The 13,839-nt window shown below is 41.4% G+C and overlaps 1 protein-coding gene across 4 annotated transcripts in view; it reads left to right on the forward strand.

Annotated features, from left to right (window-relative positions):
• The first annotated feature begins 9,409 nt into the window (after positions 1–9,409).
• The window catches only part of camk2d1 (calcium/calmodulin-dependent protein kinase (CaM kinase) II delta 1), a 78,217-nt gene continuing 73,787 nt past the window's right edge, over positions 9,410–13,839 (forward strand). For all 4 annotated transcript variants that reach the window (XM_055056392.1, XM_055056394.1, XM_055056393.1 and 1 more), the window contains exons 1-2: positions 9,410–9,717; positions 11,308–11,402. In XM_055056392.1, the coding sequence (XP_054912367.1) occupies positions 9,656–9,717; positions 11,308–11,402 (157 nt within the window). In that variant the 5' untranslated portion in view covers positions 9,410–9,655. The remainder of the gene's footprint in view (positions 9,718–11,307; positions 11,403–13,839) is intronic.

A 13,839-nucleotide genomic window follows, 5' to 3' on the forward strand; every position in this document is an offset into this window, starting at 1 on the left:
TCTTAACCCAATTGAGCATGCATTTCACTTGCTCAAATCCAGACTTCAGACGGAAAGACCCACTAACAAGCAAGACCTGAAGGCTGCGGCTGTAAAGGCCTGGCAAAGCATTAAGAAGGAGGAAACCCAGCGTTTGGTGATGTCCATGGGTTCCAGACTTAAGGCAGTGATTGCCTCCAAAGGATTCGCAACAAAATATTGAAAAAAACTTTTTGTTTGGGTTATGTTTATATGTCCAATTACTTTTGAGCTCCTAAAATGTGGAGTGTTTGTAAACAAATGTGTACAATTCCTACATTTTCTATCAGATATTTTTGTTCAACCCTTTAAATTAAACGTTACAATCTGCACTTGAATTCTGTTGTAGAGGTTTCATTTCAAATCCAATGTGGTGGCATGCAGAGCCCAACTCACAAAAATTGTGTTACTGTCCAAATATTTCTGGCCCTAACTGTATATTTGTGTCTGGTTTGTCACTCTGTTCCCTTTAATAGTTGCTATTGGAAACCCAAAATGCTGCCATGATTTAAGAGCAGTTGGGGTATCTTCTATTATAATTTCTTCTGGGAATGCATGACCTTACTGCCTAAGACAAACAACCCAAAAAACTGATTGGAAAACCAAAACAGCCATTAGTCAGGGCAGGCACCCCACCCTCCATCCCTTCAGGGTAGATTCCTGGCACCCTCAAGTGAAAAAAAAAATCTAAACACTGTGATTCACACTTCAATCTATGTGCAGAAGAGTGAATTAGACCCACAAGCCTTTATTCCCCTCATTTGTACCTAATAAAGTTGGTCGGTTAGATAGGAAAAAAAAGCCAATTTCCCTCCAGCTGTGTGCTGATGTAATCCTTTGTCTTCTCCTGATATTTATGACTCATACAGTCACATCCTTGTTTGGGCATCTTTTCTCCAATAAGCTTGGGAGCAGAAACATGAGCGCATGCAGCACATGTTGAGCAGTGCAGCCTCCGCTCCCTGGTTGAACAAGCTCAGCTGCTTCATTGCTGTGACTTAGTTCTGCTTTAAAGGGCTTCCAGCACACCTGCGACAAGATAGACGTTTCTTAAATCATCCCATTTTATAGCTTTGTAATGTTTAATACATAAAGGTCAGAGGTTTTTCTCAAACATGGTGAACTTTTCTTTTGCATTATTACATAAGCAGTCATATTTAAAAGAATGACTTCATGTGGAAGCATAAAACTCTGGCTTTCTGATTTTATTACAGTACAGGATGAGGATTCTATGACTCAAGCCGAAACACAGACACAAATAGACTCATTATTTTTGCAAACAGAACATTTGGCAGCAGCAGTTGTTCATCTTTCAACCCCTTCACACTGCATGAAGACACCTGCTGTAAGTGCACTATATAAATGGGTTCCTGTGTTGCTTTGGGTATGCAGTTGCTTCATGCTTCTTGGGTTGATGGTGGTGACGGTGGTAGGACTTTGCCCTGCAATCAGTGGGTTGCTGGTTTGATCCCAGCCCCACCCTCTCCTTGGGCAACATACTTCACCTGCTTTGCTTCTGTCACACTGTGGCTAGTATCCAGTAACTTGCCACCCCAACCCCACATATGCTGAAAATGTTCATGCATAATAAATCAATAATAACATGCCACCTTTAGCTTCATCAATGAAACAACGAATGACATGTACCTCAGACTGTGTGATCCAGTAAGTGGTGTTGGATCCGGTCTTCAGTCCAGTACCACCTGTTTAGGCTCTGGTCTTTTGTTCTGTGTTGGGTTTGTGTTTTCATATTCAGTACTGGTTGCAGTGGTAATGGCTTCTTTATTGTTGAAAGGAGCTTCCAGCGCTGCTTGTGGATCCCACCATGACCAAACCTTTAAGTTCCGGGATCCTCATGTGTGTTTCCAGGTTTTCCCATAAGCTGCTGCTCACTGTGGTTGTTGGTGTGTGTTGTTCGTAAAACAACCTGAAACCTCCAAATCTGACTTAACTAATACAAGAAACTTGATGATCAGTGGTGAGTTATGTTGTTAACTAAGATCTGACACAAAGTTGCATCAGTAGTTAATGTTACTTCCCTCTCGCTGTAGTGCTCACCAAGTTGTGATCCGGTTGACAGCTGGTATAGCTTCCCGCTGCATCTTCCGAACATTGCATCAACCTCCTTGTGATGGCCAAATCCATGGCCACACCCTGATGTCAACAAAGCTTAAGTGCTAATTGGATTACAGCACTAGTTCCTGCTGGCAGGGGGATATGGTAGTTTGTTTAGATAAGTTTTGTATTTAGGTAAACATTAGTATTTAAAGTTTATTTTTGATTTTCATTTTTGGGTCTTTCGTTTAGCCAAACTTAGCTGTACTATTTGTTTTGTGTTATTTTAGTTACCCCTATTGTGTCTTGGTCTGATCTGCCAGTATATAAACCCCGGTGTGTTTATATGCTTTGTTAGGTCACTTATGTTTGTTGTGCAGCTAGTTTGCTAACACTTTTTGCCTGAGTTCAGTTTTGTTCCTTTGACCTCTTTTATGAGCTCAGTTTATCCTTTGTCATTTATGATTTTTGGGTTAAAATAAAAACCCTATTTTTTCTAAATATATCCTGTGACTCCTCCTGTTTTAACTCGGTCCATCACACTCCTCAAACAATTCACTACTTGACAGTGAGTCAATATCATATTTAAGCATAAAGTAGAGTGTTATTTCTGGAGCTACAGAAATAACACTCTACTGCTGCTGGTTAGCATTAGCTACTAATTCAACTCTCAGTTACTCAGATCAGTTCAGTTTACTTATTTGATTAATGACTGAATGCAAAACCAAACTAAATAAGCCAAATTAAAGGTGACGATTGAATGCATCACACTTATGTCCACTAGGCGGCAATTATGAGTTTCTGTCAGTACATAAATGTAAAAGAATAGGATGACAGAAGAAGAGAGTGAGAAACCTATGTGAACAAAGATACTTTAATAAAAGTGTCTGAGCAGTACAAGACGACTGGTTATTATGGAAGACAAATTACCTTTAATATTTAAAGGCAGTTTTACATTGATCAATTAAATTTGTAAGTTTGATTTATTTGTTGTTGTTTCCAACGACTGCCAATGCCTTTAATGAACAAATTTGAGCTGAAATTATAAAATGTACTTTTGGAAAGAAATTTTTGTTTTCTTTAGCTATATAATGAAGTTAGAATCATCTGTTATACATAGAAAGTATGTATTTAACTGCATTTTTTTCTATTTAGCAAATATATATATAAACACACATTATATTCATATAGTGTATGTTTTCTGGCCTTTTAGGTCAGATTCCCCCCCCCCCCCCCCTCCTTGTTTCACTTGATGACTGAAGACGATGAGCTGCCCACACACCGCCTGGTGGTAGGAAACTGAACTGCACTCTGATTCAAACTGAACTCAGTAAATTAAACCAAACTCTCAGGAACACTAATGGAAAAAAAAACAATTATTTCCCCCCTTGTTCTTGGACTTTGTTTGGACTCTGAAACGTGATTGACGTGTATTGGGTTTTGAAGTGTCACTGCTATATATTTTTTCTTTCTCTATCTCTTGAGTCAATTTATTTATTTTATTATTATTATTACTTTTACTGCCATTAATAATAAATAGCAGTTTTAGTCTAAATCATTCATCCCAATCATGACTCCATGCCATTCCTATTTCTGATCAAATTAAAGTACAATCTGGTTACTGAAACAAAAAACTGCAGTCAGACCTGCACACCCGAAAACAGTGTTACACCTGCCTCTGATGTTTCTCCCAAAGTCTTTTGCTTGCTACTTGGCACTAGGCTTTTGGCACGTTGTGGTTACAAACTGTCTGCACAGTATTTGATTTTGGCTTGCGAGGGTAACGACCACCTGTTTGATCCAGTTTGCTCGTACAAATGACTCAAAGTCTTCTGGAGAGGAATGTTGAGAGAACAAATTTGAGTCCTTCAGGAAATGTGCTTGGCTTATTCCCACTGTGTTTTTAGTGAAAGCCAATAGTGACATCGTGTGGCATTGTCTAATTTTACAGCAGTCAAATGCTACATGATAAACAACAACTTGGGTAAAGTTTCCTTCCTATGTTTACTCCAGAACACAATTCATTTCAATTCAAAAATCATTGAATAATTCCAAAGGGAAGTAAAATGCTATTGTAATTCATTTAGATTCTTCAAATAGTTATTGAAGATGGTGATGGCTGTTGGCAGGAAAGATCTTCTGCAGCAGTCTGTACTGCACTGAACCTAAAGAAGCTTCTGACTTAATATGGTCCCCCTTCCCAAGACAGTCTTGGGAAGAGGATGGTCAGTGTTGCCCATAATTTTCTTGATCCTATGGTGGTTCTGATGCTGCTGTCCCAACAGAGGAAGGCAGAAGAGATGCTGCCATCTGCTCTCAACAACAAACTTGTACAAGATCTGCAGCATCTTTCTGCAAAGCTTGAAGGACCTTGAGAAGTCTACTCTTCTCTGTGTCTTCTAATAGATGCTTCACTGTCCAGTCTGTTGTCCAGATGGACACTGTGGTATTTAAATTCCTCAAATGCCTCCAGTTCGTCTCTCAGGATGGATATAGAATTTAACCTAATCCTGTTTTCCTGAAATCAACAATTATTTCCTTTGTTTTGTTCACATTCAAGATGAGATGATTGTTTCTGACACAAAGCGCTCCACCAACTTTCTGTACTCAGCTTCTCGTACACCTGACAACTGCACAGTCATCTGGAGATTTCTGGAGATGACAGAAGTCAGACTTGTGCTGGAAGTCTGAAGTGTACAGAGTGAAAATGAATGGTGAGAAGCCTCCCTCTGTTTCTTCTGGACTTTCTGAAAGAACAGACCAGACTGATTAGTGTTAAATGCTTTAGAAAAATCAAAGAACTCGATCCTCACAGTGCTGCCTGCTTTGTCCAGATCACAGAGGGTTTGTTGGAGGAGGTGTACGATGGCATCATCAACTCCAAATCCACAGACGGAAGAAGGGAGCGGGAGATCAACAGGCAGATTGGCGCAGCATCTGCTGTGAAGCGGGCGCTGTACCAGTCCGTCGTGGTGAAGAGAGAGCTGAGCCAAAAAGCGAAGCTCTTGATTTACCAGTTGATCTACATTCCCACCCACACTTATGGTCATGAGGTCATGGATGCAAGCAGGGCTGTTGTGTATTGGTTGCCATAGCAACGAGTCTGTGTGTGTGTGTGTGTGTGTGTGTGTGTGTGTGTGTGTGTGTGTGTGTGTGTGTGTCACTTATCTCTTTTCTGCTCCTCTCCTCTCTGTGTCGGCGTCACTACAGCAAAATCCTTCCTCGTCTCTCTCCTCTGTCTTCTTGATTCTCTGGATCCTCTCGGTCACTTTCATCGGCTGCTTTTGTAGGCTGGTCAGGCGCATCATCTGGTCCATGGGAGGATCAGTTTAGGAGTTGAGGTCAGAGGTCAGATGCACTGCAGTGAGGCTCAGACAGAGGGGAAAAGAAGCAAACAGAAATCAATCAGGCTATTTTGTTGCTTTCCTTGTTTTTCTATACATATGTATGTATGAATCTTGTGTTAATCTTTTGTTTGATCATATGTTTAAAGATATTTAGGCCTGTAATTTATCTACCATAGATTTATGTTCAGCATTTTTATTCTTTATTCATTTCCCTCGCCTTCTAATTCACTTTGCAGAGAAAAATTTCACCATTTAAAGTCATTCTACCTCCATTCACACCAGGCACATTCCTCTTTTTTTTCCCAATATTTTATTATCATATAGTCAAACAATTCACCCTGAGGAGGAGATTGTGTGGAACCACATAGACCCACTCTGCTTGAATTGGGTGGGATCTCCTCTTTAGACTGCAAACGTCTTCACAGACTCCAACAAATCAGCGTTGTGGTCGCTCTGCCTCTTAGTCCTAAGGACTTTCACCAGGACAACAACCTAGAAACCTGTGGTTCCCTTTTTCTCTTGGTCTGGGACTCAAACCCAAACAATTTTTATTTTTTTTACTTCTTCTTTCTCAGACTTTAACCCAGAATAATGCCAATCTCTATTCCCCAGGGTGAAAGATTTAGCGGATCCTTTACCATTTTACATTTTATAATTTAGAATTTGTAAAGTTAATTTGTTAGCCTGTGTGAGTATCTTACCTGATAATAGTGGTTTTAAGTTTGTTCATCTCAGGACTGAAGCCGTGGAGCCGACCAACAGCTCTCTTCTCTCTTAAAGCGTAAACGAGGTTTGAGGCTGGAGTTCAGTCCAGGTTGGCGCCTTAATGCTGTTCGTCGATGACCTCAGATGTCCAGTCGAGGGATCCGGGTCAATTGTGGGAAAAAAATATTTCCAAGCACTGTCCAGGTAGAATCACTCATTCAAGTTTATTCATGCATTGTGCACAATTCAGACAGCTCATAAGACAATCAATGATCAAACCAGGCTGGATGCAAAACTCGCAAAGCTCTCCCAGCCAGAGAAAAAAACATGTAAGTTTTATACAATGATAAGGAATGAAAAACATGAATGAAAAAAACAAAGTTCCCATGCAGCTGTGGGAAACAACCTTCCAACCTCTTACATGTAACCCAAATAGTTCTTTTGGTGAGAGTTCGCAAACATTTCACATGACATGACAAGCAGATGTGACCTCATTGTAATCTGTTCCATCACACAGGCTTGTGACAAAAATCACTCCAATCGATGCAATCTTTTATGGAAAAGCTTCCCACCTTGAGAGGTTGGCTCATTTACAATATTGTCTTCAGGAAGACTGAAGGCCTCTATTCAGCACTTTTAAAAATGAAATGAAGCCTCTTGTCATAGAGGCACGCTTCACATGAATAACTGTTAGGCAATGGAATAAAAACTGCATGGGGATATAGGCAGTAAAAATGGCTTCAAACGCATTTTAGCCTTTCATGTGGAGTTATTCTCTCAACCAGTAGAAGTTTTAAGCAGATTTTACCCAAGTCAAAAGAATGCACTGAAAAAGAAGTACTGTACATCAGATACAAGGTGTAGCTCGGGTTGGCTCAATTATTCAACAAGAACTCAGTCATTTAGTTTTAAAACATGGTGTACAGAACTCTTACTCATAAAAGAAGAGTTCTGTACACTCTAAAAATGGAAAAGTCATATTTAGTGCCTTGGATGTTGAATCTTCAAAAAGAAGAGACCTTAAGCAATTATTAGTTGGTAGTTATGTTAAAGCCTTGCCACTAGATGGTGGCAAAGAAAAAGACTATATCTGCTTTGGTTCCAATTTATCTATTAAAAGTGGAACTTCATGTCATGGTAATGGTGCTAATTTAGATTTTTAAAAAGTGTCTCTAACTCACAGGCAGGCAACCCTTTCTGACAAATATAACATTAAATATAACTTAATGAGAGAAGATCACAGGCCTGATATAGAATTAAAGACATTATTTCAGAGGAGTCCAGGAAGCTGCCTGTGCTTTGTTTTACAACACAACTTCCTCAATAGTAGATTAGCACAGATTAGACTAAATGGGGATTAACAGACATCCATTTAACAGGAGGATGTGAACCTGATAAGGCCTCTGAAGCATTTCTGAGCTGGGAGGGTTGAGGAGGCAGGAAGTTTGAAATCAGTTCATTGCCCAAAGACATTTTAATTATTAGCACTTTTAGTAGCATAGTGACCTACTTACTTTGATTAACCAGTGGCCTACTATTTATGACCCAGTATGTTGAAAGTTGTAATGATCCATCATTCACAAATGTGTTATGGTTCTATGTTCTGTTTTTGAGACAGCTTTCCACAAATTTGTTAGATCAAGCTTGATGTAGTCTTAGAATCAAACTGAACTGTTGGATTACTCATGGTGGTACTGGTTGCTGTAAAACAGGAGAAAATGTGCTGAAACCACTGTCTTCAAATTGGTATCGGCCAAAATGAAATCAGCAGGTCAGGCTTTTTAAATATCGGTAACCAGGGATTGGCCAGAAAACTGCAATCGGTGCAACCCAGCTAAAGATGGAATACACACACACATAAGACCTGAAGGATAACACCTTTCTTGAGACATTGTTTTTCTTTCTTAACTTCTGATTGGAGCTTTGGACGTTTGGATGCTCTGCACATTGCAATGCACTTCATATTACTGGTAAAGTGTGCATGATCTATTGCAGCCACCAGGGGGCCCCCCAAGAGCAATTTCTTTCCCTTTTTGTCCATAAAATAATTTTTCTACATACATTATCAAATACATATTACTGTAAAAACAAATCACTTCATATTGTTATAACATAGATGTCATTACAAGAAAAAACCCTCCTCCACTGAGGGTGCCCCTTAGTGGCCCTGCAGCCCTAAGCGGCTGCTTACTTTGCTTATGGCTTGGACTGACCTGGAAGGGATGCGTCTGAAAATTGCAGGATGATAGCTCTGGAGGAGGATTGGACTTCAACACCCCTGATATACAATCAGCTTCAGTTATTACATCTGGAAAGTATAGATCGGGCCTGTAGTCTGGGTGGAGTGATTGATAACAAAACAGTTACACAGAACGCTGCTGCTGCTGGCGTTCTCCATAAAACCAGGAAGATCACATCATCCAGGTCCACTGACTCCTGGTAGCTCAGAGAATCAACTTTAAAATACTGTTACTAGTTTATAAATCACTGAACGGTTTAGCATCACAATACATCAAAAATCTGCTGTTGTTGTATCAACCTTCCAGACTCTCAGGTTCTGGTTCTGGTTCTGCTCTGCATCCCCAGAACCAGAACCAAACACGGAGAAGCAGCTTTCAGCATCTATGCACCACAAATCTGGAGCAAACATCCAGAAAACTGTAAAACAGCAGAAACACTGAGCTGCTTGAAATCAAGATTAAAAGCCAAGCTGTTTAGTTCCTTTTGAAACATAATCAATGAAACATTCATCAAGATTCTCATATGAAACGGTGGAATTTGACAAAATGTTTAAATTGGTGACTGTGTGTTCTATGACTTTCTACTTTTGTGTTTTTATAATGTAAAGCACTTTGAACTGCCTTGTTGCTGAAATATGCTACAAAAATAACTGTGATTGATTGATAAGATGAAATTGATCTAAGGACCATAACATATTCAGAGTGAGGTCCGAGTCTCCCTTTCTGGGGGGCCAATGCTTAGTAGAGATATGATTTTTGATTTACTGTCTTAAGACCAGAATTATATAAAGGTCACATGGAATAGTTTTGATATTTATTTCAAAACAATGTGTAATCAGTAACTGTGTTTCTAAAATATACCTCAATAATTATATTGCAGTAGAATTACTGAGCAGAGCATTTTAAAAAGCCAAGGAAGCCCAGAGCGTCAACTCAATCTGCAATAAAATGATTCCAGTGCTGGTCCTGCTGCAGACCTCCGTGTGTGCTTTTATTTTGCTGGGTCGGTACCGGATATGGGGAAGTGTGTGTGTGTGTCTTGACTGTGTTGAACCGATCCAAAGTATCAGAGCAGAAAGCGCGTCGTCTCTGTGACAGCCGGTCCACGAACCTGGAACCGGGAGTAGAGACGGAACCGCAACTCATTCAGTCTAATTGAACTTCTTGTCTTGTCTTTTTTTGGCGGCGAGCTTTCCGAACCGGACCGGACCGGACCGGGTTCACACAGGACGCGGAGGGGAAAAGTCCCAGAGTATCAGGACAGGTTTCAGTTTCCCTGCTCGCCTGAACATGGCTTCAACCACCTGCACCAGGTTCACTGATGAGTACCAACTGTACGAGGAGCTGGGAAAGTAAGTTCTGTTCATTACGTTGGTGGTTCGGTACCGTGTTCTACCGGAGTCCACCTGTGGAAGCAGGACGCCTCGCTAAATCTCGGTTTCGGGTCTCTTTAGGTGTTGGACTCTCCTAACTCGGGGAAGAACATTTGAGTCTTAGGTTTCTGTTCCGGTTCTGGAACGTGAACGGGTTGAGCTGAAAACACGCGCCTCGTGACCTCCTGACCTCTGACCTCCTGGAGCAAACAGCAGGTTTGCTCCAGGAGGGCGTGGTTCTCCAATCTCTGCCTTTGCATCAGAAGCTCCTTTTGCCAGGGGTGAAAGGTCACTTTGTAAGGAACTGCTTGTTGTTTCGCTTTGTCTTCAGAACTGCAGTTCAGTAGGTTTGACTTGACGCTGAAAATGAATGCATAAACAGCATGCATGCATGCATGGAGGTGTGAAAGTTTAACTCACAAAGTGCACAGAAAAACCTTTTTCTGTTATTTGCTCCTGCTGGCGCACTAACCTTGCCAGAAGTGCCTCCCAAACTACTGCAGGTTCATGAGGCAAGAGACTTAATTCAGTTTAGAGAGGTCCAGAAATTCTTATTTGAAATTGTAATATTATTATTATGGGCTGCACAGCAGTGCAGTTGGTAGCAAGAAGGTCCTGGGTTCAATTCCTGACCCGGGGCCTTTCTGCATGGAGTTCTCTGGCTTCCTCCCACAGTCCAATAACATGTCAGGTTAATTGGGCTCTCTAAATTCTCCCTCGGTGTGTGTGTGTGTGTGTGTGTGTGTGTGTGTGTGTGTGTGTGTGTGTGTGTGTGTGTGTGTGTGTGTGTATGGTTGTTTGTCTATCTGTTTCTGTGCTGCTATCTGCTGCTATCTGTTTCTGGACAACTATGGTTGGAGACCATAGTTGTCCAGGGTGACCCCGCCTCTCACCTGAAACATTCGGTGGAGATAAGCACACCTCTAGGGACAAGGGTGTACATTAATATAGTGGGTATTATGATACTGTAAAATTTATGGGAAATGGTAATAATGGAAGATGGCAGGACAAGGAATAAAATCTGGTAGTTTACCGGCCAAAATGGGAGACGGTATGCAGGACCGAACACAACTTCTATCTTCATGAAATATAAACAAAATGGAGTGGCATCAGATTTCAGTGGTTGAAGCATGAAGCAGTGGCGGTCGTGGTTTGTGTGGCGCCTTGGTGAATCACCCTTCCGGCGCGTCCCTTAAACACCCAAGGCACTCCCCAAGGGCAGGGGGCCCAGAGCGTTTGCCCATGTCACCCATATTAGAAACTTCCACTGCCACAAAGCATTTCTCCTGCGAGTGCAAGACCCACATGTTTGTTAGTCTGTTTTCTAGGTTTTTGCTCAAAGTTTTTGAATTTGTGTCATGTGGTTGCTACTTTATTGTACTGATTTACTCTGATGGATTAATATGATACAGTATTAACCCAGCAGCTATTCACTAGTGCTAAATGCATCTTTCAGGAACTCGTTTCCATAGAATTCCAGAAAAACAAGGAAGTGCCTGTTCATGTGAGTTTAGTGCATCAAATGTTTGATCACACAACCTCTGACCAGCAGCTCTTTTTGTCCTGTAGGGGAGCTTTCTCTGTTGTGAAGAGGTGCATGAAGATTTCCACGGGATATGAGTATGCTGCCAAAATCATCAACACCAAGAAGCTGTCTGCCCGGGGTAAGAAACTAGCATCTGAGGAGAAGTCGTCAGGGAAGACGTTTTAGCAGCGTCACCCCTCAAAACAACTTCCTCTTTGCAGCCACAGCCTTTCTCACGCCTCTGCAGCCTCATCGTGTCTGTAGCAGCAGAAAGTCAATGCAGTTACAGTCTAACCACAGCTCACTCCCTTCAGCCGTAAATTCACTTTTCTTTTCCTTTTTTAAACTTCCCCTGCCTTCATCCACAGCAACAGGTTGAGTTTTGTGTGACTCATTCTTCAAATAGTGCCTGACTCACGGAAATGCCAGCGGTGGCGGCTGGCAGAACAGTAGACTGGTTTGTTTCTCTTGAGATGAGCGTCTGTTCACACGTTTCCTTTTTTGATTTTGATAATTAGGTGTGCAGTGTGGGCCGACGCTCCCTGCTGCCTGAGCGTTGCACTGCTGACTGGTCCCTGCTGCAGACCCTCACACAGAGGAACTGGCTCAGTAGTCACATGTTGGCTTTAGTATGCAGAGAGTCACAAAGGAGCAGGGAATTTCCCCCCACCAGTAGCAGCTGCATGACGAAGAGCAAAATATTTGATTCATGCGGTGAGGCTCAGAAGGGCTGAACCATCTCGTAGTAAACTTGGAGGGGAAATCACATCTGTGGCCGTTTCCATCCATCTTGTGCTCCAATGGTTGACTCGCTGAGCTGATGGGGACAAGCTAGAGCAACTACGCAGGATCACCTGACCTGCTTTTGCAATAATCTCGGGTAGAGTTAGAAACCTGGTTTGGGTTGGAACTGAGAACAGTTCATGTTTGTTCTTTTCTCTAAAATGGATACAGTACAATGACTAAAAGCTGATGTTTTAACTCTTGCGCTTGCTGAGGACTTATTGTGGAGAATCATGTAGTTTTTGCACAGATGAGCAATGTTAGATGTCAGAGCAAAGAGTGTGCAGGAACTTGTGGCTTTTTAGGGTGCATTCACACCAACCACGTTGGGTCAGTTTTAATCCAACTCCAGTTTGTTGGCCTGGTGTGAATGACTAATTGAACGAGCAAATGGACCACAAGGTCTCCCCCAGAAAACTTGCTTAGCCCGGTGGTTGAGGCACCGAGGCGGCCCACCGAGGCGGCCCACCGAGGCGGCCCACCGAGGCGGCCCACCGAGGCGGCCCACCGTGTTTTTGTATTGAAAGATGTTAAGTAGACAGAAAAAGTGACAGGAAAACATTGCCAGTGAGATGCTATTTAAACTGACAACTAGTCTTAAAGACAACAAATCAAGAAATAAAATTAAAAGGAATATCAATTATGTGAACTTCTGTTTCATTCAAAGTAAGTCAGTGGCTCCATGAGGGGCCCCAGGTCTTCAGGGGCCCCCAGGCCTTCAGGGGCCCCCATTAAGGCTAATATTTTAACACAGACCACAGAATCATAAATGTAACGTTTATTTATTGAGATCATCAATGCTGCTAAATTTGATTTAATGGTGTCAAGATAAATAAATTAAAAGATTTTCAGATGTTTAACATTTTAAAGAGCTGGCAAGTTTACAACTTCAAGGAACAATATTCATAGTTAGATTGTTTTGTTACCATAACAACGATCTGATGCTGTGAGTTTAATCTTTGAGTTTGAAACTCTGTTTGTTCACAAATACAAATTAATGAACTGAAATTCTAATTTATTGCTTTTTAGGTTGGAAATTAAAGTACTCCGACTATCCCAGATTTCACTAAATCTAACATAGAAGCTGATAGAGGTGCTGATGAGTTTAGCAGCAGGAGGGGCCCTTAAATCAAATTCTGCTCCAGGAATCATCAAGTCTTTTACGGGCCCTGCATGATCAGTGAAATCTCTCCCGGCTTTAATTGCATAAACTTATCATTTAGGAATAAATTTGCTCCGCCAGTGAAACGCTCAGAGTAACGGAGACACTTGCAATCTGGTTTAAATTAATAAAAAAAAAAAAAATCATTTTTGGATTATTAATTTTTCTAATAACAAAAACATGCAACACTTGGCCTGGTGATGGGGACGAGTAAAGCATGGTGGACCAGCAGGCTTATAACACACTGGGGGAAACCCTGGTTGAATCGAGTTTGAAACGTTCCAATTGTCTCTTAAGAGGATGAACAAAAGTTTAAAACTGGAGGTGTTGCACTGCTTACTCAAAAGGTGGACTAAAGCAGTAACATAGTAATATGTTGGACTTGAATCAGCCTGGGGGTTCTGATGAACTAGTTCAGATTTCTGCTCCAGATGCGAACCAGGAGGATGTGAGGCGCTCTGCCTTCAGACCCCATCAGGTGAAGTGTCCATATCTTAAATTTATTCTAATTTACTGGGGCCACAGTTAGTGGTCTTTGTCACCACGGAACAAAAATTCTATCTTTTCATCTGCTTTATGTGTGATGGCAGCTTGCTGAATGTTAATTAAACAGCATAAAAATGAAAAACAA

Source organism: Poeciliopsis prolifica, unplaced genomic scaffold (assembly GCF_027474105.1).
Source record: "Poeciliopsis prolifica strain line A6 unplaced genomic scaffold, Auburn_PproV2 SCAFFOLD045, whole genome shotgun sequence".
NCBI lineage: Eukaryota > Metazoa > Chordata > Actinopteri > Cyprinodontiformes > Poeciliidae > Poeciliopsis > Poeciliopsis prolifica.